This window comes from Diabrotica undecimpunctata, chromosome 9 (genome assembly GCF_040954645.1).
Source record: "Diabrotica undecimpunctata isolate CICGRU chromosome 9, icDiaUnde3, whole genome shotgun sequence".
In the NCBI taxonomy this organism is placed as follows: Eukaryota; Metazoa; Arthropoda; class Insecta; order Coleoptera; family Chrysomelidae; genus Diabrotica; species Diabrotica undecimpunctata.
In genome coordinates this window covers 86,056,411-86,083,422 of record NC_092811.1, presented here as the reverse complement: position 1 = coordinate 86,083,422, position 27,012 = coordinate 86,056,411, and the positions used below count along the sequence as shown (strand labels likewise).

The following is a 27,012-nucleotide window of genomic DNA, read 5'->3' as shown; positions in this document are numbered from 1 at the left end:
TTCTCGTCCCACAACATAACTAAATTCTAAAGCGGTTTTAGAATTCTAATTATTTTTTTTTTAAATTCTCAGATTTCAAGTAGAAAAAAGTACTTTATTAACCAGCATTGTGGAACCCCACTTCATAAACGTAATTTGGAAAAATTAAATTCCTCTAAGTTAGCCCAAATATCTCTGCGGGATAGTTTAGGCAGTTCAAAAAAAAAGGAGGAAGACGCATTTAAATTTGATTTATGCCAGATGATGATTGCATCCAACATTCCTCTATATAAAGTTAATAACCCTAGTTTTAAATGCTTTTTCGAAAAATATCTTAATAAATCCTTACCGGACGAGAGTACATTGAGAAAACATAGTGTGGAAAAATGTTATGTGGAATGTATTTCAAAAATTAAGCGGGAGTTAGAGGGCAATTTTTTGTATATTATCGGGGATGAAACGATAGATGTATGTGGCAGGTATATAGCTAATTTAATGATTGGAATTTTGAACGAAAACTTTGCGAGAAAACCTTATTAAGAGATAAGTTTATGTGAGTCAGTAAAATGAATAGATAATTTAAAGACGAAAATTAAATCGGCACCTGGAAGTAACGGTCAATTAATTAAAAAAAAAAAAAAATGAAATATGTTTTCGACAAGAATGAAGGTTTTTCGTTTTTATCTAATGTTGCTAAAGTTTTGAATGGGACATCTTCCGAGGAATTTCAAATTATGCCAGATTTATTATCCGCTCTGAAATATGCTCCAATTACATCTGTCGATGTCGAACGATACCACATTGCATTTGAGCTTAAATTCACCTCTCCACAAAAACATTGCCGGCTTGTGAAGACTACACACGCCGAAATCTTTCTCCTTCAAAATCTCAATCCAAACTCCACACTGCTACTATCTACACATTTTTTCATAACAAAAAAAACCACGAACAACACAATAACGAATTAGAAGAAAATCCGGACTAAACAATGAAACCGACTGACTTTTGCAGCGATTCCACCGAGAGTAAATCACTTTACACTATATTTCCCGGGAAAAATCCGGAATAAACAATGATGATCACTTTAACAATTTCAGTGATGCAAAAAGATTGAAAATATTTTTCTGTGTTTCGGTGAAAATCTGTAAGTAATTTTAATCTAATTAGATACTTATTTCAAAACAAGTTCATATTATTTATATTACCTGATGTCATTAAACAAAGACAATGGATGATGTTAATAGTCCAGGGGCGTCGAGGATCCAAACGTTATTGACATCATATAAAACTTCTTTATATTCTGCAGCGTTAATCAATTCAACTTCAAAATTTCCACCCAAGAAACAAGCTATTTTATATAATGCTCTGGAAAACGCCAAACTTGAGGAATATCTACTTGCACTGTCAGCTCACATTCAAGTCTACTCTACAGTGGAATTTGAACGGTTATTATACCCATTTAGAAATGTTAAAATTAATAATTGCTCATAAATTCTCCTTCTGTCTTCTCTAATTTGTCTATAAGAAACTCATTTTAAAAATAACAAAATTCATAATTTGAAAAATTATACAAGCGTATCTAAAATTAGGCAAAATCAAGAACATGCCAGTGGTAGAGTTTAAATTTTTATCGAGAATTGCTATGAATATTGCAGTATTCCTCTAGTATACTTACTAGCTCCACTAAATGTTTAAATCTGCGGTCTTTATGTCGCCCCTAATTCTGATCCAAGTATAGCAGACATGTTTAATCTTTTATGTCAGATTCCTACAACTCGAATTATACTGGGAGATTTTAGAGATTTTTATGGGGCTCAAAAAAATTGACAAGAATGAAAAGAAAAATAGAAACTATCATAAATAATCTCAATTTAAATCTACTTAATGACGGCAGGAATACTCGATATAATGCTACAACAGGAGAGTTTTCAGCAATTGATTTGTCAATTTGTGAACTAAACTTGCAACCTAGTTTATCGTGGGACGCTGTACCTTATCTATATCGAAGTGATCACTTTCCCATCTTAGTTAACAATCTGTTGGATCATAAGCACAATACACACATCACCAAATGGTCCTTAAATAAAGCCAACTGGACACTGTTCTCAACATTGATTTCTGCATCAGCTATGGATCTTAGAGAGATATTTGACTCAGAACAAGATATTAACGAGAAAACATCCTTTTTAAATAAAGTTATTATTGATGCAGCGAATAAATTCATTGGAAAAACAGCTTTTCATCCAAAACATTCACCTGTACCGTGGTGGAAAGATGCGTGCAAACAGGCAATAAAAGAATCTAAATCGGCATTTAATAGATATAAACGATATAAAACTACTGAAAATCATATGAAATTTAAAAGAACGAAAGCTCAATGTAGATTTAATATTAAAAAAAGCAAGCAAGAGTCATGGCAAAAGCTTTTTTCAGAAATCAATAGATCTACTCCAATTGGTCAAATCTGGAACATGATTATAAGTATATCTGGACAAAATTCACAACACTCTATAAAGTAATTACTATTTAAAATGGGAATAAGCCACCATTAAAGGTTAAATTACGTTTATTGAAGTTTCAATTTCCACTTCGGAAATCGTTCTCAAAATACAAACTCTATAAAGTACTTAATAAAAGACAATTAGAAATTTACGTCCGAATGCAATATATTGTAGCGCTTCTAGTGATGAAAGCTATTCAATAGAAATAAGAAACGATTTAAAGAAAATAAAGGAATACCATTAATCAATGACACTTCACCCATAAACAATCCTATAAGCTTGACTGAACTTATTAAAACTCTTAACTCCGTTAGAAATACTAGTCCAGGACCAGATAATATACCTGTGCTTTTTCTACAGAACCTACCACTAGTAGGCCAAGAACTATTATTGCAACTTTTCAATTTTATATAGATCAATAAGGTACTCCCACATATATGGCACTCGTCAATCATAGTTCCAATACACAAACCAGGTAAACCTAAATTTGAAGCAGAATCCTATAGACCAATCTCTCTCACGAATACAATGTGTAACTTGCTAGAAAAGATCATTGCCAATCGATTCATGTGGTATATTGAATATAAACATCTTATTATACCCGAACAAAGTAGATTTAGGAAAAATAGATCAAAATTAGATAACTTAATATTATCGGAATCAGAAATTCACGAAGTATATATATGCAGTCAAGAATTTTTAGACAAATTCTTTGATGTTAAAAAAGCTTTTGATACAGTATGGCGCTATGAGATTTTAACTACACAATTGGAAGATTGACGGTAACATGTTTGCTTTTATTTCAAACTTTCTACGGCAACGATATTTCCAAGTTCGAATCAATAACCATTTGTCTGAATCTAAATTACAGAAAAATGGAATTCCACAGGGCTCGAATCTAAGCGAAGCGCTATTTTTATTTGCTATTAACAATGTGTCGTACTGCAATGGCACAATTAAAACTTTTTTGTATGCTGATGATCTGGTAATTCTAGCAAGAAATAAAAACATATTATCTGCTCATAATCGTATTGCTGCAGCTCTAAAGTCGATAGAATCGTGGTCTAATAATATTGGGCTCCAGTTTTCCACCACAAAAACAAAAGCTATACATTTTTCACGAAAATCAAATCCAAAAAAGCTCCCAAATCTATTTTTATACAATTCTCATATAGAATATACAAAATAAATACAATTCCTACGGATGCAACTGGACTCAAAATTAAGTTGGACAAGTCATATACACATCCTAAGACTATCGTGCTAAGCTGTACTAAACATTATGAAATCTGTATCATATAAAAATTGGGGAGCAGATTTTCCAACTCTAATAAATTTATGTAGAGCTTTAATAAGATCAAAACTGGACTACGAATGTGTTGTGTATAACACCGCAAATCAAGTATTGCTCAAAACTTTGGATACTCTTCAGAGTTTGGCCGTTAGACTCTAGGAGCTTATTGCACCAGTCCTGTGGACAGTCTACTCTGTGAAGCTAGAGAGCCACCCTTAAACCTAAGAAAAAAATACTTAACTCTATCGCATGTCTCGAATATAAAATCTAACCCAAAAAATCCAGCTCTTCATCATGCTGTTGCTAACAGGTTCCAGGAGGTCTATCAAAAAAAAAAATAGGGGTCCTGTACCTTTCTACGAAGGAGCTAATAGATACTTATTAGATTTTAATATTGAACTACCTCCCATTTATCCTACCTGTGAAATAAATTTATGTTTTCCTTGAGTTGATCCCTCTCCGCTTTGTAACAAAAATAACGTGATACCCAATTTTTTTAAAACTCACTTTCTCCGTGTTCTCACACAGTACAAAAATTACCATTTTATATACACGGACGCATCTAAGACCATAAATGGAGTAGGAGCATGCTTTATATCACATGAACATTTCATGTATACATTGTCTCCCAAGACAAGTATTTTTACAGCAGAACTATTTGCCATCATTAAGGCCCTAACCTTTATTCTAGAAAAACAACTTTCCAAATCTCTTATAATAACTGATTCACTTAGTTGTCTGACATCAATTTCTCAGATTTATCCCTCTCATCCAACATTACAGCAGATTAAGTTTATTTTATACCGTATATACCAAAACAATTTGACAATAGAGTTCCTCTGGGTACCGTCACACGTTGGAATAGATGGTAACGAAAAGGCAGATAGTCTAGCTAGGTCCGCAGCAACCAATACAGCCCCATCAGTGAAAAATCTAACGGTGCATTTGGATTTAAAACCTTACTTAAAATCAAAATTGCACGATGTTTGGCAAAACCAATGGAATAGAAGCACCACTAACTTGATAGAAATAAAAGACATAGTTTTAAGACCGAAAATATTGAAAAACATTTAGTAGTTTCTATTAATGATATAATTTTAAGTGGTTACAATGTTTAATTATTAATTTACAGTTATTTAGTTACTAGTTTATTTAATTTACCTGCCTTAAGTTAATATTACGTTAATTCACTTTGTACAATAAATAATAAGTTGTATTCCTTTATTGCCTATATTTTGCCTAAATGTTAATATTCCTGCCTTTTTTAATAAAAATCTTTGCCTATATAGGCGCCTTTTTCTTCAATTTTTGTTGCCTATAAATCCAAGCTTTATTTATGAGCTTAAACAGTCTTCTAGGGCCTGGAATTAAGAAGTAAATAATGTTTTGATAAATATTAATTATAAGAAATCAAAACATAAACTTTGCTTATATAAAAAGAGAAAATAATAAAATTGCGGTTGTAGCAGTATATATAAATGATTTTTTTGCATTTTCAATTGATGAAAGTGAAACAAGTAGACTAAAAAATGAGCTGAAAAGTAAATTTGTTATTAATATTTGGGTAGAATTAAGGAATGTTTAGGTGTGTAAATAGACTTTGATCCAAATAAAGATTACATTGCTTTGAATTAGAAAAACTGTATTATTTAGTTGTTAAAGAGATTCAACATGAGAGATACCAAATGAGTTAAAACTCCAAATGAATCAAAGTTATCTTTAACAAATGATGATAGTACCAATTGTATTAGAGATAAATTTCATTATCAGTGGCTAATGGCAGCTTGATGTATTTATCTGTTCTAAGCCGACCAGATATATAATTTACCTGAGCCAATTTAACCATGTATATAATGAGTCTCATTGGAAATGTACAAAAAGAGTATTGCGGTATTTAAAAGACACTATTAATTATTATCTGATTTACTCAAAAGATGATTCAGAATGGCAAGGTTTTGTAGATGCCAATTGGGCAAGGAATGCATTAGATCATAGATAAGCTTTGTCGCTCTACAATATCACGTCAAAGTGCAAAACAGGGAAATGTAGCTTTATCTAGCTGCGAGGCAGAATATATGGCCTTGTCAGCGACTGCTCAAAAACGCTGTTTTTCTTAGAGGATCATTTTTTTGAGAGAGATAATATCTGACACACTCAGTAATGTCAAATATATGCCTACTCATATTATGCCAGGTTAAGATTGGTACAATGTAAACTGTCAATTGTATTCACTTTTAAAACAAAATAAAGTTATTTTTAACTTAATACTCAACTGATTCGTTTCACTTATAAGTTTTAACAATAATCGCTCTGAAATCTAATACTCTTCAATTAACTACGCTTTATTGATACAAACATAATTTATGATGTTCAGTTAACAAAATTTAAGATTTACCTCAATTTAATTTAGATAATATTATTTGAACACCGTCTTTTTTCTTTTCTAAAAATAAAAAAAATACAGAATACGGTTTCATTACAAAAATTAAAATGAGCGCATAATAAAAGTATAACGAATTATCTGGATCTGACAATTCTTTGTTTACTATTCTTAAATTCTATTTAAAGTTAATTATATTCTCTCCTTGCATGCATCTTTTTAAGTTGTATTTCTCCTTCAGATATTAAGATGTCTTTTCCTTTTTCTTTTTCCCTTTGTCTGATATTTATTATTTTATTTGGACAGTAAATTTTCCCAATTCTGATTGATCTATTTATGAAGGTTTATAATTGCATTACGAATATTTCGTATTTCCATGTTTCTGTTTCATATCATTTTCTTCGCTTGAAATCCTTAAGTCATTCAGCATCATACTGTTTATTTTAATGTTTATTGCTTATCTATTTCTTCTATATTTTCCGATCTGCACTCATTGCTCTCATTTTTTCAATCGATTTTCCCCTTTTGTAAAATTTTGGTTATTTTATCTATTAATTTTTTCCTGAACCTGTCTTTTTTTTCTTTGTTCTCTTTGCTATTCTTATGCTCCAAATTAAATGATTTTAGGTTTTCCTCATTAGATGATCGTACCAGTTTGGAAATTGGATACCTCGGCCATATTTTGAGAGGAAAAAAATACGCAATCTCTCAACTAATCATCCAGGGAAAGATTGAAGGCAAGAGAGGAGTAGGTCGCAAACAAATGTCGTGGCTACGGAACATAAAGAACTGGACAGGCATAAATAACACTGGTGATCTTTTGCATGCCGCAAAAGACAGACGTCTGGCCTTAAGATAATTCGCCAATGCAATATAGGTGCACGGCACTATAAGAAGAAGAAGACCAGTTCGACTGCTTTTTCTCATTTTTTTTTCAGCAGAAGATCTTGATTTATTTGTTATATAATTACTACATTTCTGTATTTATTAATTTTGATCTTTAAAGCAATGCTTCCAAGATATTCTATTTTAATATCTCTAAGATCTAACATCTCTAATATGACAAAAAGATTGTGTATTTTGGGAAAGACCAGATGGTCAGACTGAATAGGAAAAGGTAAAAATATGTAGTCAGAGAGAATCTGGAGACAATGGGAGTGAGACAATAGAAAATAGCGGTATGGGACCGACAAATATGGAAGGCAATAGTAAACGCAGCACAGACTAACGAAGAGTTGTAACGCCATTGATGATCTTACTGCTTCGCTTGTAAGCTGAAACTGACGCCGCGTTGTCATCATCATCCAATGTTCATTTAGCGGAATAGGGTAAGAATATCTTTATTTCGATGAAAAACTCAGCGAGCCATGGAACGACAGATGCTTGATATCTCACTAATAGATCGGCAAACGAACGAAGCAATCCGGAACAAAACAAAAATAAAGGACGCCGCGAAACAAGCAGCTAAAATAAAATGAAAATGGGCTGGACACAACGAACGTCTCGAAGATTGTATATGGAACAAAGAAGTCGGAAACTGGCGACCGTACGATGCGAAGAGACCAAGAGGAAGACCTTAAATGCGCTGGAGCGACGATATCAAAAGAGTCGCAGGACCAATGTGGAAACGCCTAACACACAGCAGGGATGAATGGCGAGAAATGGGAGAGGCCTTTATTCGACAATTCGGATAGCAAAAGTGCTATAAAAAAAATCTTTATTTCGATAGAAGTGAACATATTTGTACCAGTTTAGGATCGGTTGATCCTCTTCAGGCTTGAGTTTGAATGTTTTAAGTATAGCAGAACAAAAGCAAACAGTCCTAGAAACCACTGGGGTATTAGCGTTCGTCTTCTGGTGGAGCGTCTTGGAGGCTGTCTAGATGGAGTCACTATTCGAACCAGAGGTGAAAAGCTTGTCTGGATTTAAATGTTCTTTCCAGAGTGAATATGTGTGTTTTTGGGCTAGATGCTACAGAGTTGGGTCTCTAGTGACTATTGTTCCTGTGTCATTTTCGAGCTTGTACTCGGCCCCAAAACCAGTGTATTGCACTGTAATTTTGTGGTTGAGCGTACTCAAAAATGGAGGCCCTCAGCTTTCGAGAGTCAACTTGTCATTTGCTTAGTGTGAATGTGTGTGTGTGTTTAACCCAACAGTGATGGACGCTACCATTTCGATGTTATTGGCTCCGACGAATCACCTAGATTTTTCCCGTCCGACCACAGGCCCCGTGTTAAGTAACGGAGGCTGCAGTCGGCCGGGGATCCCGATGATGAGGATGCTTAGGTAGCAGAAAGAGGACCCCTTCCACTGTTGGATTGGTGTGAGTGTGTTTGGTGTGAATGTGTTATTAGTGTTGAATGTGTGCGAATCCGAGCCGGTAGGGGCTATAAGTATGTTCTCTAGTAACCATTGTTCCTGCAAGCCGTTTGTGCGATTGCGATCAACTTCAGAACTAGTGTATTGAACTATAATTCTGTTATTGATCATTTTCGCTAAGGGCCAGGCCTCGTCGGAGTTCGATAGACGGTTCCAGCAACTGCCGGCTCAGGTGAGAAAATAGTGGCGGATATTTTCTCAGATACGGACAGGTATCATTAAGTGATGAGATTGGGAAACCGCAAAAAACCAATCTCCTGTCCGGGGTAAGAAAAAGAAATTGGAGATTATAGGTGGGTTCTATATGCTAGTGGAGTAGCCTCGAGGGTGTCAGCGTATTCTCCCGAAAGTTCGTCAATGCATGTCTGCATTAGGATGGACGGGATGTGAAGTTTTTTATTTTTGGGCTTCCGGGATTTTACGTGATCACGGAAAGAGCAAGAGCTTTTGAGGGTGTCTTTTTTGGTGTTGGAAGGGGGGCCGTTGATAGTTCTGAGTGTTAAGTTTCTGTTAAGAGATTTTATAATTGAAGTTTCTGTTAGGAGATTCAATAATTGAAGTGATATTGGCTGTTTGATGGATTTCACGGGATGGGAAATACCAACGATATCTGCAGACGGTACGCAAAATTGCGCGCTCCGTAGCGATTAGCTTTTTCTTTTGATAATCTTTAAGAAGGCAATATGAGTGAGACTTATACTCTATAACGGGTCGAATGAATGTTTTATAAGTGTAGATGAGAGTTTTTGTGTCTGTTTTTCCGAATGTCTCTATAAGTGGTACTAGGAGTCGGGCTCGGTTTCTGACTCTATCTAAAGTTGCCTTTAGATCAGGTTGCCAGTTGAGTGTCCTAGTGAATAGGACGCCCAAATAGGAAGCTGTTGGGCTGGTAGCGAGCCTTTGTCCATTTTTATGAATTGTAGGGGTAGCCTAATGTCAATTAGCCTCCGAACTAGTCCGTCATGCCAGACTTGATCGAAGGCCTTTTGCACATCTAGAAAAGTGGCAATGGCGATGAAATTGTCGTTTAGAGATTGTTTAATTTTTGATATAAAGTCTACTAATGTATTTTGTGTTGATTTGTTTGCTTGGAATCCATACTGAAATTTGGGAATGATATTACGTGTTTCGAGAAAGTCGTTGACCATCTCCTTATGGATAAGCTCGAGGACTTTCCCTAAAATGTTGATTAAGGATACAGGTCTGTATGATTCCACATTTGTACGAGGTTTACTCGGTGTAGGTATCATGATAGTGTTATCTAATTTCCAAGGAGTAGGAAAGTAGCTGTTTTTAAGTCAGGCATTAATAGTTTTTGTAAGAAGCTCGGTGATACTCTCTGGAAGTTGTTTTAGGCACCTTCTACTGATATTGTCAGGTCCGAGGGAGTTATTTTTGCCGATTCGGCAATAACTCTCCGTTTTTCTGTGAGTAATAGGGTCCATGATTGGGTCATGTTCTGGAATTTGATGCATTAGAGTATTTCTTACAATGAATTCGGTGTTGAGTTTGAATAAGCGATCGAAGTTAGGATTGTCTGAGGTTTGAAAATTTTCGTGAAGCGTGTTTTTGAAAGCTTCGCCTTTTAGCTCCGTGGAGCTGATTATTTGATGATCGATCAACAATGTGAGGGTTGAGAAGATTTTTGTTTTGTTAAGACTTTGAGTTTGTTCCAGAATTTAGTCCCATCTCTGTAATCTAGTTTCGAGTTAGTATCTTCCCACTGGCGAGCCTGTAGGGTAGATATATCCCTCTTAATTCTAGCAGAGATGCGATTATACTCTGTTTTGATTAAAGGATCTCTGTTGATCTTGTATTGACGTAACCGTCTATTTTGGCAATGATATATTGTGAAAGTGCCGGAGAGAATAGATGAATGGTTTTCATTTGGATAGAGTGATTGATTGCCTTAACTATGAGGTTCTCAATTTGAATTGCACTCTGGTCGATACTATTATTTGTATCGAGTTCGCCTAACTCGGGAATGTTGTTGGTGATGTAAGATTTGAAGAGTGGCTAGTTTGCTCTACGATAATCTCTTATTTGTCTGGGGGAAGCTGGAGCTCAGACATGATGTCTGAGTTTACTAGAATTGCCGCATTGTACTACGGAGGTCATATTTATATTTTCTACTCGCCTCCCTCCACTGGTTTAGGCGTAAGGGGACGTATCGTCGTTTGTAGCTTTTCTTTTTTCGTGATTTGCAGAAAGGGTGTTTGTGGATTTTAATATCGGTATCCATGTTTTGTTCTGTATCCATTCTTAGTCCTTCTTCTACCCGATTAAAATTATTTGGATGCTTATATATTTCCACCGCTTTTCGATATAACCGTGGCTAGTACTGTGATGTTTTATCCAGCATCTGCGTTTCTTCAAACAGTATCCAATATTCTCCGATTCCCAACGCGTGTTCGGCAACGGAATATTTGTCGATATGTCCTGAACGACAATGGCTTTTATGTTCGTTTATCCTTGTGTTTGTGTGTCTTTTTGTGATTCCCACATATACCATTCCACATGTGCATGGTATTCGGTATACTCCAGCCATTGCTAACGGGTCGCGTTTGTTCTTCACCGATCTTAAAAAGTTCTTGATTTTCTTTGTTGAAATGGTCTTTACATTGGCTTTTTTAGAAACGTTGTTAATCGCTTTATATATTTTCCTTCTGGTATAACCATTAGAGGTGAGCGCTTTTTTAATATGAAGAAGCTCACATTGCAGATGCAGTGGTTCACAAATTATCTTCGCCCTCTTCGCCAGAGTTTTGACGATACCTTTTTTTTGGCCTAGATGATGATTTGAGTTCCTGTTTAGGTATCTGTCCGTGTGTAAGTTTTTGATACACTTTATGTTCTAAGTAACTTTCCTTTCGATTAACTAATACATCTAGGAACGCTAGTTGTTGATCTTTCTCTGTTTCCATCGTAAATTGAATATTTGTATGTTTGGCTTATATGATGAGCATCTCTAGATGCTCCATGAAAAGGTTGGCTACGACCGGGCTTTTCATAAATCTGGTCTTCTCATGAACAGTAGGTGGTAGTGGGGCAAATACGTTATAATTACACCATATCCTTGGAAACTAGTCTTTTAATTAAATTCAGAACGTCTTCTAGGGAAACTCTTGTAAATAGGGAAACAACATCAAAGCTAACAAGAATGTCAAGTTTCTGTAAAGTTATTCCTAGTCTTTTATAAAGGCATCGTTTTTTCCTATGTGTGGTTGTAAAATATTGGCCAGATATTTAGCAAAGCTGAACGACAGAGACCCTATGGAGCTCACAATAGTAGTGGTACATCGTCTTTATGTATTTTCGGTAAGCAATTGATATTGAGTGGTTTTTTATGTGTTTTGTTTTGAATATTTATTATCATTATTTTGTTTCCTTCTTCGTGTTATCAAGGAACCTTATTCTGGGTCTTCCACTTCTTCTCTGACCAATAAGTCTATCAAGTAGTGTTTTTTTAGGTTGATGGTTTTCAAAATTAATGGTCAGTCAACAATACAAACTTTCCACCGTATATAATATATTTATGGAAATGTTTTAAGGAAAATATTATAACAAAAATCTTCTTTTCCAAATTAAAATACCGTTGATCAGCTGCTGATATTGTACTGTTTGCAAACATTATAGGTTTTAGATCACCGTCTATTTTGTGGCTCAATACTGCTCGAGTTAGATACCCACTAGTATCACAAGTAATAACGATTGAAAGGCGAGGGTCATAATGAGTTAATACATCATTTTGCATTGGTAAGTTGTTACTCTCCTGAAAAGTTTGTTCAGCTTTCTTAGTCCATTCAAATTTCGTGTTTGCTTTGCATAAATCATATAACGGTTTAAGCTTTGTAGACAATATACTAATCAATTTCCCATAGAAATTTAAAAGACCCAAATTTGATTTTAACTGCGTTACATTTTCTGACACTGCAGCATTTTTAATACATAAGACTTTTTCTTTCGTTTAATGTAAACCACCTGCATTTACCACTCTACACTTGATTTTTATAATTTACATTTACTACTGTTTATTTTTATGTTGTATTCCTCTTCTTTTTTTAAAACATTAATTACGTTTAAATGACATTCAGTAGTATCATGTCGTACCATGAATTAAAATATCGTCTAAATAACATTTAGTCTTTGGGAGATTGGCCAGCACTGTATCCATTATGATTTGGAAAATACCTGGGGCTGAGCTTACACCATAAGTAAGTCTGTTATATCTAAACAAACCCAAATAGGTGTTAATATTAAAATATTTTTTCGAATCTTCCACTATTTTAAGTTGCTAGTACGCTCCTTTTAAGTCTAACACTAAAATATTTACTACCAGCTAAACTAGCATATATATCGTTAGGCAAATGTAATACACAGGGATCCCCATCTATGGCTGTATTTAACGTCTTTTTAAAATCAACACAAACTATTATTTCATTTACATTATTTACATCGTTTGGGTACAATAACTACGGGACTAGCCCCTTTACTACTCTTTACCTTTGATAAAATATCCATACTGACCATTCTACCTAACTCCTCCTCTACTTTTGGTTTCAACACATACTGCATTTCATAAGCTCTGTGAAAAATTGGTTTCACCTTATTCTTTAATTTTATATGCACTTTAAAATCTTTAATGGCACCTGCACCTGGCCATACAAGAGAAAAACAAATAGACCACATCGCTATATCAAAAAGATGGAGATCATCTCTTCTTACTGTACGTAATAAAAGAGGAGCAGACATCGCAAGTGACCATCATCTCGTAATTGGTACCACTAAAATGAAGATGGCAAAAAACAAAACCACGCGAAACACCAAGAGACCAACTTACAATCTAGATAAACTAAAAACGGTCCCAGGAAGACATATGTTTAGAGAGGAACTTCAACTCAAAACAAGAGAACGTGAAATAAATAGCTGGGAAGATTTCGCAGATGTTTTGACAAAAATAGCTGAAGACAAACTGGGTAAAAAAGAGAAAGATAGAAAGGAATGGATATCAGATAAAACATGGAATCTTATCGAGGAAAGAAAACAACGAAAAAAAGATATCCTGCAAGCAAGAACTGTAGAAAGAAGAGCACACCGACAACAGGAATATCAAACAATAAATAAATCAGTTAAAAGAAAAGCAAGAAGAGACAAAAGAAGGTGTGCCGAACAACTGGCAAAACAAGCAGAAACAGCTGCACAATACAACAGAACTAGGGAGCTTTACCAAATTACTAGACGACTAACACAAAAAGGGTCCAACTCTTCGAACATTGTGAGATCCAAGACAGGCGAATTACTTACTACAACAGATGACCAAGTAGAGAGATGGAAAGAGCATTTTCAGGAGATGCTAGGTATTCCCAGAGATAACGCAGACAAAATTGTCGAAAACCCACAGAATATAGACTTGCATATTTCTTGCGAGGCCCCTTCCAAAACGGAGATAATAGCAGCTATCAAATCTCTGAGAAACAATAAGTCACCGGGAATCGATAACATTGCTGCTGAAATACTTAAAGCTGATCCGCATCTAAGTGCTGAACTTTTGCTCCCCATAATCCGAGAGGTGTGGGAAACAAACAACATTCCAGCGGGCTGGAAAAAAGGTAACATTATCAAGCTTCCAAAAAAAGGCAACCTCACATTGTGCAAAAATTGGAGAGGAATAACCTTGCTTACTGTCATAAATAAAATTTTCACGACCATCATACTGAAAAGAATAACAAACAAGGTTGAGTTTCGAGCTAATCAAGCAGGCCTTAGACCAGAATCCTCCTGCATAGACCACATTATTACTGTGAGGGTAATAATGGAACAATCGGTTGAATGGAACACACCCCCATACATGGTTTTTGTTGATTTTGAACGTGCCTTTGATAGCTTGTCTCACGCTGCTTTATGGAAAATTTTAGAGCTAAGAAACATCCCGCAAAAAATAATTTCTATTATAAAGTCACTATATACTGATGCGAAATGCAGCGTGACACACAACGGGATCAACAGTGACGAATTCGACGTACTTACTGGAGTTAGACAGGGATGCGTGCTTTCTCCGTTTCTTTTTAATATAGCTATAGACTATGTTCTCTCCAAACTAGACTCCGATACAAGAGGGATACAATGGACGTTAAACACACGCCTAAGCGATCTAGAATACACGGACGATATCTGCCTATTAGGTCAAAGGTTCCAAGATCTGGCTTACCAATTGGAAACACTTTCCACTGAAGCCAATAAAATAGGTTTGAAAATCAATATTAGTAAAACCAAGTCCATGAGAATAAATGCAGGGAACAACACGCTATTTACTATCGACAATATGCAGATTGAAAATGTGGAAAACTTTACGTATCTTGGAAGTGTCATAACAGAAAACGGAGGTACAGAAGACGATATTCGTATGAGGATACGAAAAGCCCAACAAGGTTTCAGCACGCTCAACCCTGTTTGGAGATCTGGCGAGTATACTACAAGGACAAAGATCCGAATATTCCGATCAAATGTCATGTCTGTTCTATTCTACGGATGTGAAACCTGGAAAGTGACAAACACCCTCACAGACAAACTGCAGGTCTTTGTTAACAAATGTCTACGAAGAATTGTTCGTATATTCGGGCCTAACACCATCAGAAACGAAGATCGGCTACACCTGATCTAACAAAAGAGGGTACAAAATGAAATTAAGTCCAGAAAGTGGGGTTGGATCGGTCACACACTCCGAAAAAATAGTTCCAGTATCGCAAAGACTGCCCTAGAGTGGAATCCCCAAGGGAAAAGAAAAAGAGGTCGCCCAGTACAAACTTGGAGAAGATCCATCATGGACGAGATAAGAGGCCAAGGAAAGTCTTGGAATGAGGTGAAGGCCTTAGCGCAAAACAGAACCCGATGGCATGTTTTCACTGAAGCTCTATGCTCCACTTAGTAGTTCAAGAACTTTATATATATATATATATATATATATATATATATATATATATATATATATAAAATCTTTAATAGAAGACATGTCTGCTTACCTGAAATTTTTGTTGAATTTTGCTTTAATTTGCTTTACTAAAACCTCAATTTTATTGCTATCATTTTTAATTTGATGTTCACTACTTATTTAATGTAACCTTTTATTATTGCTGCCATTTATATTAAAACTTTTTTTCCAATTTGGCAAAATAACACTTAATCAGTTACGTCCAAGTTGAGGTAGGAATGTATGATTGCAATTTATAACACCAAAAGGTAAGAGTATACATAAGAGTATACATTATACCCTGTAACAACTTTCGACTTAAACTTTACAGGACACATTTCTAAAAGTTACAAGTCTTTTCATAATCTTTAACATTAATATCACTTTAACATGCTTTGGAATCTACTTCAAAATCTAAAAGCTTACCTTCTATATCTAACGTTACTTTACATGGTTTTTCATGCTCTTGCTTTACAAATAGAACCTTACTCTAAAAAATTTTTCTCACACACTATGATCTGTGTTTATTGATTCTCTTTTCCTGCATACAGGAGTGGTGTGGCCTCTTTTGCGACAATGGTAATACTCCCACTTCTTTGCAGTACAGTTTTCTGGGTTATGATTCCTTTTACACCGATAACACAGTTTCACTGGCACTTGTTCGAATGACGATTGTTTTGGTAAACTTTTGCAGTTTGTTGCACCCATCTTTGATAATACTGTATCTAATTTCAAAACTCTGGGTTGATCATCTACCGCCGCCATACATTAGCCTTTCTGGAGGAGCTCTTTCGAATGTTAAATTACTTTCAGTCAGTAATTTTTTTCTTATGGTATTCGATTTACACAAACGAATTTATCTCGTAAGGCTTCAATTAAGAAGTTACCAAATTGACAGCGTTTAAAAAGGTTTTTTAACTTTTCAGCATAATCTCTTAAATGCTTTATTTGGCTTCTTATTGCTTAAATAAAAGTTATACCTCTCTGCAATGACTAGTCGCTTTGGATTATAGTGCAGAACAAGAACATCTTTTAATTCCTGATATGTTTTCATCTGTAGTGCTAACTCTAATGCTAACAAATCCTTTAATACCGCAACGCTTTCCCTCCCATTAAAGTGAGGAACATCGAAACTTTTTTATTATCTTTGACCACATTGCACTAAAACAACTCTTTCATTTGCCCAATATATGTGGGTATGTTATGTTATGAACTTTTAGGGTTAAACTGCTCAATATTACCAATTAAAGACATAATTTCCACGGCATGTAAATCCGACAATACTCGTCGCCAAATATGTATGTTATATAATCGTTGTATAAATGTATATTTATTAATAATAATTAACAATTAATAAGACAACATGGATTCAACTAATTTGTTAATTCCAGAACTATGACTCACTGATTGACATAAGACAGAGTATCTAAAACATAAGTAACTAACATAAGTAACTTTAACTAAGCGTACTTTCATAACAATATGTTTGGCGTGAAGTTCAATGCGATAGATTGAAAAACCTAGAAAAACAACTTCCAAATAGCTACTTTCAGATATTAACATTAATCGATTTTTTTAACATTATATATTTTTGTCCCTAGCCTATTAGTTCCCTCAGTGTTATATACTTTTATATTACCGGGAATTTATATTTTTTCAGTTTTAATGCCAAAAATCACACTACATTGATGGTTCGGTTTATTATTATCATTACGCTGAATACAATATCTTCAATTTACAATAATTTCCACCTACATATTGAGAGTTGTTCCACAAAAACCGTATGTTTGGTAATTACGGTGGATATTTATGAGTAATATTAGTATAAATTAGGTTTGAATATTTTATAAATAATGTTACCATTTACACAAGGTTATTCCAATTTTAGTATATGATATTATCATAAATATTTCCATAAATATATCCATAATATATTCTTTGCATGAACCGTTAAATGTTACCTCTTGGACTAACAAATATTCTATCACAGCATTATATTATTTTATCTTACAATAAATTTTGTAGATAGTAGACGGTATCAATATTTCATCTTCTTCTTTAAGTGTCATCTTAGTTAAAGGGGTTGGCAATCATAGCCACTCTAACTTTTGAAGCAACTGCTCTAGAGAGTTGTTTTAAATTGCAACCGTACCATTCTCTTAGTTTCTTCAGGCAAGATATTTCGCTTCTTTTCACATTCCTTCTGTACTCTATTTTGCAGTGGCTTATAAGCTATAACATGCAGTTTTTCTTCACGCATGATATGGCTGAAATATTACAGTTTTCTTTCTTGTATTTTCCTTTCAACTCCTTTTTCTTTTTTCTTTATTTTCAAAACTTCAACGATCCTAACTTCTGAGATCTCCGGAGTGCTTCTTCTTCTTCTTCTAGTTCCATGATCGTTATCGATCGTTGGATATCATGTTGGCTACCATATTCGCTATCGTGACTTTATTGACAGCAGGTCTAAATAACGATGTTGATTTTCCATACCATTGCCTTAGATTTTTCAGCCATGATGTTCTTCTTCTACCAGGACCACGATTACCTTGAATCTTTCCCTGAATGATCAGATGTAAAAAAACATATTTTTCAGGGTGCTTCATAATGTGACCAAAGTACTCCAGCTTCATTATTATTATATTGACCATTTGTGTTGTTTGGTTCAGCCGTCTAAGGACCTCCTCATTTCTAACTCTGTCGACCCAGCTTATTTTCAGTAGTCCTCTGTATACCCACATCTCAAAGGCTGTCAAGAGTCTAAGGATAGCCTCAGTTAGAGTACACGCTTCCACTCCGTACAGCAGGACAGGAAAGATGTAGCAAGATGTCATTCGAACTCTAAGGTCAATGCTAAGATCGATTTGGCTCTTCCAAGTGTCCAAGTTTTGAGTGTTATCTTGGAATATCAAAATCTGACTGTTTTGTGTGTTTTATTGTTTTATTTGCTCGTCTGTGCGTTTAAGGCAGATTATATATTTTATTATTTAGTTTTGCATATGTATTGTGTATACTTGTAGATGATGTCTACGACTTCCTTTAATCCGCTATTGTTGGTATGTTCTTGTTGACTTCTTCTTTTACTATTTGCAAACAAAGTCTGCTACCTTCTGCTGATGGGTTTGCTACTCATTTTTCAGTATTAAATAGGATGAGTGCTGCTTCTTTGACTGTTTTTTTTTCATGTCTGTTTCTTTCATGATTATTAATGCATCTTTTTATTGTACTCTGTAATTGTTATCCAAGGCATGTTTGCTGATCTTGATGTATATTTCATGCTCATTTATCCTGACATTTAGTAGTCTTGCAGTTTACTTCACATAGAAATTGTTGCATTCACAGGGTATTTTAAAGATACAATTCTTTGATCTTTCTTGTGGGTTGTTGTGTTTGGTTTTGGAAAGAATAAATCTCAGGATGTTGATTGTTTTAAATGTTGCTGTGATGTACTTGTTTTCTATCCTTTTTAATTTTTTAGACAATCCCTTTACGGGGATGGCAATATTATCGTCTTTGAATCCCCTCTTGTGAGTGTTATTTCATTCATTGTAATATTTTGTTGTTTAATTTCTTCAATATTGTGAAATTTCTTTTTTGTAAATGACAATGAGTAGCCACTTTTTGTCAAAACTTTGGTTAATAGGTGTTTTTTTCCTCAAATGCATTTTCATTGAAGCATGTGTCGTATAATAATTTGATAACTTCTTCTTTGATGTTTACGTTGTTGTTTTATAGTCTGACAATTTTTAATTAAAGGTGACTAATCTACAAATTGAATCAAACGGTAGCGGCAACCATGTAAAATTTCAGCAGTAAATTTTTACCGAGGTCATTTTTATTGTGTATGCTTCGCCCATGCAAATAAGTGAAAAAGTAAGATAAATTTGCCCCCGTAAAAATATAAATTGGTGCGATTCACGAGTGTATAATGAGACAAGTTCATTGAATAGTTTGAAACATCGGTAAATTTATCAATATTTTGCTGGTCTATATATATTTACGTTCTTAGAAAGAATGGTAATATGAGAAATATGATATTTTAGTTTATTCCTTCTAGATTATATATAGGCGTAATGTGCTTTATTTCTTGGGAATATATTTATTAAATATACTTTATTATAGTTTTGAGGTAAGTAAAGTAAATTTGAGGCAAGTTTATTCTTTATATACTATTAACCCATTAACGGCCGCTTAATATACAAAGAGAAATTTGACAATTAATTTATTTGATTGGATTAAAAACACATAAATTAAGACTAATTTACAACCAAAAATTTTTTTTTCTCATTTTTAAGGAAAACAGTACAATTTTTAATAAAGGAACATATTCTATCTTAAGTTTTAAGGTGAAAATTTTCGAAACATTCGGGGTGTAGATGCATTCTACAACTTTTACATAAATAAATAGTATTACTTTTGCACATCCTACATTTTTGCACTATCGTCTCTTTTTGTAATGTGGCCAATATTGTAGAATCTGGTTTCATCTGGTAAAGCAAATTTAGATTGGCGTCCATGTATCTACTAAGTTTGACACTGATGTAGCGGTTTCTTCACTATTATAAATTATAAATATAAATATATGTCAGCTCATGCTTTGTCTTATAATGTGCACTTCTTTATCCACATCCTTTGACTAATGCATATCAACTTGAAGCAGAGTGTAAACCAGATAATATGCATATGCTAATAATTTTTTTTTTAAATCTATGTTATTCATTTCAAAATCGTGACGGTTATTCTAGGATGCATAAATATTTATAAAATATACAATGCTCTCAACTACTTTTTTTATCAAAAAAGAGTGAAAAAACTTCAATATATGACTTGCCTTCATGGTTGGCTTTTATATTGTCTAAATATAAATCAGACTGATGTTAAATTACTACTGTGCACGAATGAGTATCTGTTGTTACAACTTAAGACACATTTGGATTTACTATTTTTGCCTGGTTTTTTCTTTGGACGTTTAATCTGTGGTTCAAAGGAATATCATAATTAGAATCGTCAGAATTCCCAATCACTTGTATTTCATATGTACCTGCAATAACCGATTTGCTGGGGTTCTGGGCGGCAAATAAACCATATTAAGTGAGTCAGAATTTTCACAATTTGAGTCTTCTAACAAAGCTATTAACTCTTTAGTAGTTAGTGCCATCATCATTTCATATTTCGAGAATTTACAAATCCAAATAGTTTAGCTTACTTTATTTTAATTTATATGAACTTCATAATATATTTTTAAATTTACATAAACAAATAAACAGACAGATCGTATGTTAAAATTTCAGATTGTTTTTAGTCTAATGAAAAAATGGTATTTTCCAAAGTTTTCTGTTTTTTGAAGTTCTGTATTAGGTACTTTCTAATAAGAATAAAATTTTACTTTATTTTGTTAGACAACTATAAGATACCTGTTAAAAGACACATGATAATTTAATAATCATATCGGTCTTAGATTTAATTTTTACATAATTACTTATGTGTTTAAATAAATAATTAAATTTTTTTTGGTACGCTTCTGCAAAATTGATAAGTAGAATACGATTTCGTTGAAAAGTTGTCGTTAAGGGCTTCGTTAAGTGCGATGTTGCCAAGTAATCACCTTCAATTAAAAATTGTTTTAGTATAGTGGTAGTTTAAATATTGTTTAAGTCAGTTGTTTTTTTTAATGGTGAATTTAATATTTATTCTTCTTTGCTATTGATGTCCATCAGAAATTTATCCAAAACTTCTGATCCGTGAGAATAACGTAATTAAAGAAATCCGAAGACTCAACATTGACATACTTGGATGCAGTGAAGTTAGATGGCCCAATTTAGGCCAGTGCGAAATAGAAAACCACACAATATACTACTGTGGAGATACTACAACAAGAAACAAAAACTGAGTGGCTATAATAGTAAATAAAGAAGTTAACAAATGTGTACTTAGTTTTATAGTAATATCAGATAGAGTAGCAGTACTCAAAATTAATGCTAAACCCGTTAACGTGAACATTATTCAAGCATATGCTTCAACTTCGGAAAGCTCAGAGCAGGAAATAAAAATATTCTATGAACAATTAAAAGAATCCCTAAAACACACCAAAAAACAAGAAGTGAATATCTTGCTAGGAGATTTCAACGCCAAAGGAGGTGTTGGCAATACTGTAGGATACTTTGGACCTGAAACGCGAAATGATGGAGGAGACTGTCTTGTTCAGTTCTGCCAGGAAACGGATAGTACAATAATGAACACCTTTTTCCAGTTACCACCTCGAAGACTCTACACCTGGAAATCTCCAGCTGACTGTCCAAAAACAAATAATTAGAAACTAGATTGACTACATCATCATCAACAAACGATTTCCAGACCATAATCTTTTAGTAGGCCGTTTCAAACTCGACATGAAAAAAGTCCATAGAAGAAATGCACAAAAACGTCCGGACATCCAGAAGTTGAAAGATAAAATCACAAGAGAAGAAGTCAAAAAGAAGAACAACAACAAAATAAACAGCATGGTAATCTCAGATATTAATAAAAAAAACATAAGTGTGGATGATATGTGGAATAAAATAAAAAATATCTATAATTCAGTGGTAGATAATAAACTTAAACCAGAAAACAATATAAAGAAACAGCCATGGATGAGACAAGAAATATTAAAGCTAATAGAAGAACGAAGAAAACACAGAAGTAAGAATGGGGAAAGGTACAAAGAAAAAAAAATCATTAAGAAAAAGATTAAAGAAGCAAACGAATCATGGCTACAAGATCAATGCATAGAAATAGAATCCCTAAAACAGAAGTATGACACTTTTAACCTACATAAAAAAATCAAAAACTTAACGGGAGGAAACGAATTACGAAGTCATAACTTAATACTAGACGAGCACAACAATCTGCTCTACGAGAATGAGAGAATACTTAAGAGATGGAAGCAATACATGAAAGAATTATTTAAGAAAGAGCAAGAGACAGAAGTCAGTGTTTCTGGATGTTCAGGACCAGAAATAACGCTCAGTGAAGTAACATAATGCAATAAAAAGACTAAAAACCAACAAAGCACCTGGACCTGATAACATACAAGCTGAAATATTGAAACTATTTGAAAACAACTAACTCAAATTCCTAACGAGTCTACTGAACAAAATCTATGAAACTGCAGAATTTCCTACAGATTGGCTAGGTTCCACCTTCATCTCTCTCCCCAAAAAGGCAAATGCCACCAGATGCTCTGATTACAGAACTATAAGCTTAACGAGCCATGCACTCAAAATCCTTCTTTCTGTTATTCACTCTTGCATATATATAAAACTTAAAGAAAACATCAGCAGTGTTCAGTTTGGGTTTAGAAGCGGACTGGGAACGCGAGAGGCCATATTACCCATACATGCATTGATATAGAGAGCCGGAGACGTAAGTCTACGCAAGCTTTATAGACCTTGAAAAAGCATTTGACAAGGTGCAACATCAAAAATTATTTCAGATACTGAAAGAATCTAGTATCGATGACAAAGATTTACGCCTAATTAAAAATTTATACTTACAGCAAAGGGCAACTGTACGAGTAGACAACGAAACCTCACAAGAATTCACGATAAAACGGGGGGTACGTCAGGGTGGCATTTTATCACCAACGTTGTTCAATACTTACTCGGAAATGCTGTTCAGGGAAGCTATTGGTGGTTTAAGAGAAGGTATAAAAATCAATGGTGCATTAATAGACCGTGTAGAGAAAGCCTGTGACAGATACGGCATGAAATTAAACTGTAAGAAGACCAAAATTCTTGTAGTAAGTAAAAACGACGTAATACAGCACCAATTCACAGCTAATAATAAACCCTTGAAAATAATCGACAAAATTACATACCTTGGATGCAGCCTAAATAAGGAATGGGACCACTCACAGGAAATAAGATGTCGTATAGGAAAGGCGAGAGCTGTCTTCAATCGCCTCAGGCAGATTTTATGTAATATACACCTCAACATTGATATAAGAACACGAGTCTGTAGATGCTATGTATTTTATATGGAGTCGAAGCCTGGAGCTTGACGGAGGCAACATCCAAACGATTGGAAGCCTTTGAAATGTGGTGCTACTGCCGCATGCTCAGAATTTCCTATATCCATCATGTTATCAACAACACTGTGATCCAACGTATGAATAAAGATCTGGAAATTAGGCGTATCGTAAAAATCAGAAAGATGACATACTTAGGGCATGTGATGCGCAATGAGAAGTATCAATTAATTCAACTAATTTCACAAGGCAACATAGAAGGCAAAAAATCTCAAGGGCGGAGAACGACATCGTGGTTAAAGAACATCAGACAGTGGACAGGAATGACTACCATTCATCTATTTAGAGCAGCTGTCAACAAAGTTGTATGGACCAACGTGATTGCCAACATCCCCAGAGGATAGGCACCAAAAGAAGAAGAAGAAAGGATGCGGACATATGTAGAAATCAAACATGTTTGTGGTGTATAATTTATTTTAAGTTAGGCAAATCTGGGAACCCAGCCATGCCTAGCCCTGATAAATATCCCAATTTTCAACATTTAGTTTATAATGTCATAATTACTCGGTAAAAATAAAATATCTTGATCGAACTAACTTTTTAACCTACATTTTGTGTACGGACCTACCGTGATGGTGATAGTGTGGAACTAAGAAAAATGTAAAATTAATTCGGCGTAAAAATGTTACGACGTATTTACGTTTGATTACTAATTGAAATTGTATATACGTCGTAGGCGAAAACTTCGTGATTAATAGATTAAATAAAACCACTAAACTTCTCGAAGTTAAAACTAATAAATATTTTATGAGCTTTTGTTACATTTATAAGTGCAAAACAAAACAGTAAACTTATAAGAGATAATTTATGGACAGAGTGAGTTTAATGAAACTAAAATATTACAGACGGTCAAACACATGATACAGGTCTGTCCACATAGGGCAAATATGGGCTACCCAAACGATTTTCTAATCAAAATAATAAATTTAATTTCTAAACCTAAGAGTCAATCGAATATATATACAGAAAGTGTACAATTGTGTCTAAGTAGTAGAATTATATCTTTTCCTATATTTAAATAAAATTACTTATTGTATTGTATATTATAGTGTAAATTACTTACAGGCGACACCTACATCTTAGTTCAACCGACTGGAATACTGCGATTAGGCAGGCAACGGGAAACCACCTGATTATCTTCCCAAATGACATGACATGATTATTATTATGACAATTATTGAAAAATCTCGAGAGTTTAACAGAAACATATTTATGCTTTGTTAACTATTCCAAATTCCAAGGCCTTCGATGTCGTAAAATGGGACAAAATGTGGCATATACTTACAGAAATGGATACTCCAGAACATCTGATTTATTTATTACAAAAACTATATGTAAATAATACTGCTAATGTAAAAGTTAATATTGTGGTTTCAAAAACTTCAAATTAAAATCTGGAGATCGACAGGGATGCATAATATCCTCTATTCTATTCAATATATACAGGGTGTTTTAAAAAGGTATATAATAAATTAAATCTCACATTCCGGGGACAAAAATAAATTTATTGAATCCAACTTACCTTAGTACAAAAGTGTACGCAAAAAAAGTTACAGCGCTTTGAAGTTACAAAATAAAAATTGTTTTTTTTTGCATTATCTCTTATACTAATTGCCATTTTGTAATAAAAATGGACACGTTACTTTCTTGTTCTGAAAGCATTTTTCATAAAAAAGAAACAACAAGATCTAAGTGCACAGAAAAATTTTAAGGGGGTTGTGCAGCCCTAAGTCCCCCCAAACTTTTGAGTACGTTCAAATCAAATGAGTTTTGTGGCATCATTAGTTTAACACATTATTTTTAAAATTTTTTTGCCTTGTATCACTTTTTTCAAAAAACGGTTTTTATTGAGTTACGGCCCTTTTCATTAACCTTTAAAAAATTACGTGTAACTAAATAAATGGTTTAAATGAATTAACAAGTACAAAAAATGTCTATAACCTATATAAATATGATATTACAATAAATGTTCAAAATGATCCCCATTTTCTTCAATACACATTCGGTAACGTTTTAATAAGGAAAACCGAATGCGCTGAAAAATCATATTATTCTGACGAAATTGATTTGCGGCTTCAATTATTTTAACCCTCAATTGTTGTTCGTCCTCTATTGTTACAGAATACACTTTCTCTTTCATAAAGCCCCAAAAGCAAAAGTCCATGGGGTTAAGACCTGGACTTCTGGGTGGCCAAGAAATAGGTGCGTCACCACCCCTTCCAATCCACCGACCAGTATACTGCCTAAAAAGGTATTTCCGGACTTCATTACTGTAATGCGGTGGAGCGCCATCTTGTTGAAACCACATATTTTGCCTTATTGCAATATTGACTTCTCCAAATACTCTTGTACTTCGTTTTCCAAGAACTGCAAATAATTATCACCATTTATTGTTGGGAAGAAATACTGGGCCTATTAGATTGTTATCCACAATTCCTGCCCAAACATTAACTTTGAAAGTCCTTTGGTGATGAGTGGTTTTTTTGGCGTGAGGATTTTCGTCGGCCCAAATGTGCTCGTTATGATGGTTTGTTATTCCATTTCTACTGTAGGTAGCTTAGAAGGTAGCTTACCTTCTACTCTTGCGGTTGGAATGTACCCGTTTCCCGTAAACGACGGACGATCAATGGTCAGAAATAATCGTCTATCGGGTGTATTTCGATTGGGGTATTTTACTGCATAACGCCTTGCGGCTGCTGCACTATTTCCTTGACATTCACCTGCGATATACCCGATAGTTTATTGAAATCATAATTTAATCTGATCCAACGTACACAAAGTTAAATGCATATCTGCCATTTCCTGAAATGTGTATGCCATTTCCTGAAATGTATAGGCCATTGTAATATCAAAATTTTTAATAATAATCTTATTCGCACAATAAATGATAGCTTCAAATTATTGACTATTATCGTTGCTATTATTGATGGAACTGTTTGTACTTATTGTATCCTTAGAAACTAATTGTAATTTTATGGCCAACTAGGAAAAAAATAGTTTTTAGAAAAAACTATTTTTTTCTTTTGTATGAAAAATGCTTTCAGAACAAGGAAGTAACGTGTGCATTTTATTACGAAATGTCAAGTAGTTTAGGAGATAATGTAAAAAAACAATTTTTATTTTGTAACTTCAAAGGGTTGTAACTTTTTTTGTGTACACTTTTATACTAAGGTAAGTTGGATTTAATCAATTTATTTTTGTCCCCGGAATGCGTGATTAATTTATGATATACCTTTTTGAAACACCCTGTATATAGTAAATATATTATGCGAAGTTTTTGGGGAATGGCAAGGTGGATCAACGATAGGAGGAAGAAAAATCAAAAACCTACGTTCTGCTGATGACACTGTTATATTGGCGTCATCACCAGAAAAACTGGAATAAATTATGAATAGGCTAGATACGGTGAGTACGAAATAGGGTTTGGAAATAAATATGCAGAAAACC

The 27,012-nt window shown here is 34.0% G+C and overlaps 2 protein-coding genes across 2 annotated transcripts in view; both read left to right on the top strand.

Moving 5' to 3' along the window:
* Positions 1–27,012, top strand: part of LOC140450217 (phospholipid-transporting ATPase ABCA3-like) — a 372,486-nt gene that overhangs the window by 10,307 nt on the left and 335,167 nt on the right. The window lies entirely within an intron of this gene.
* LOC140451212 (uncharacterized) lies at positions 13,176–19,031 on the top strand. Its single transcript, XM_072544948.1, has 2 exons — positions 13,176–13,890; positions 18,979–19,031. Exons 1-2 carry the CDS (start codon positions 13,176–13,178, stop codon positions 19,029–19,031), a joined length of 768 nt encoding a protein of 255 aa, XP_072401049.1.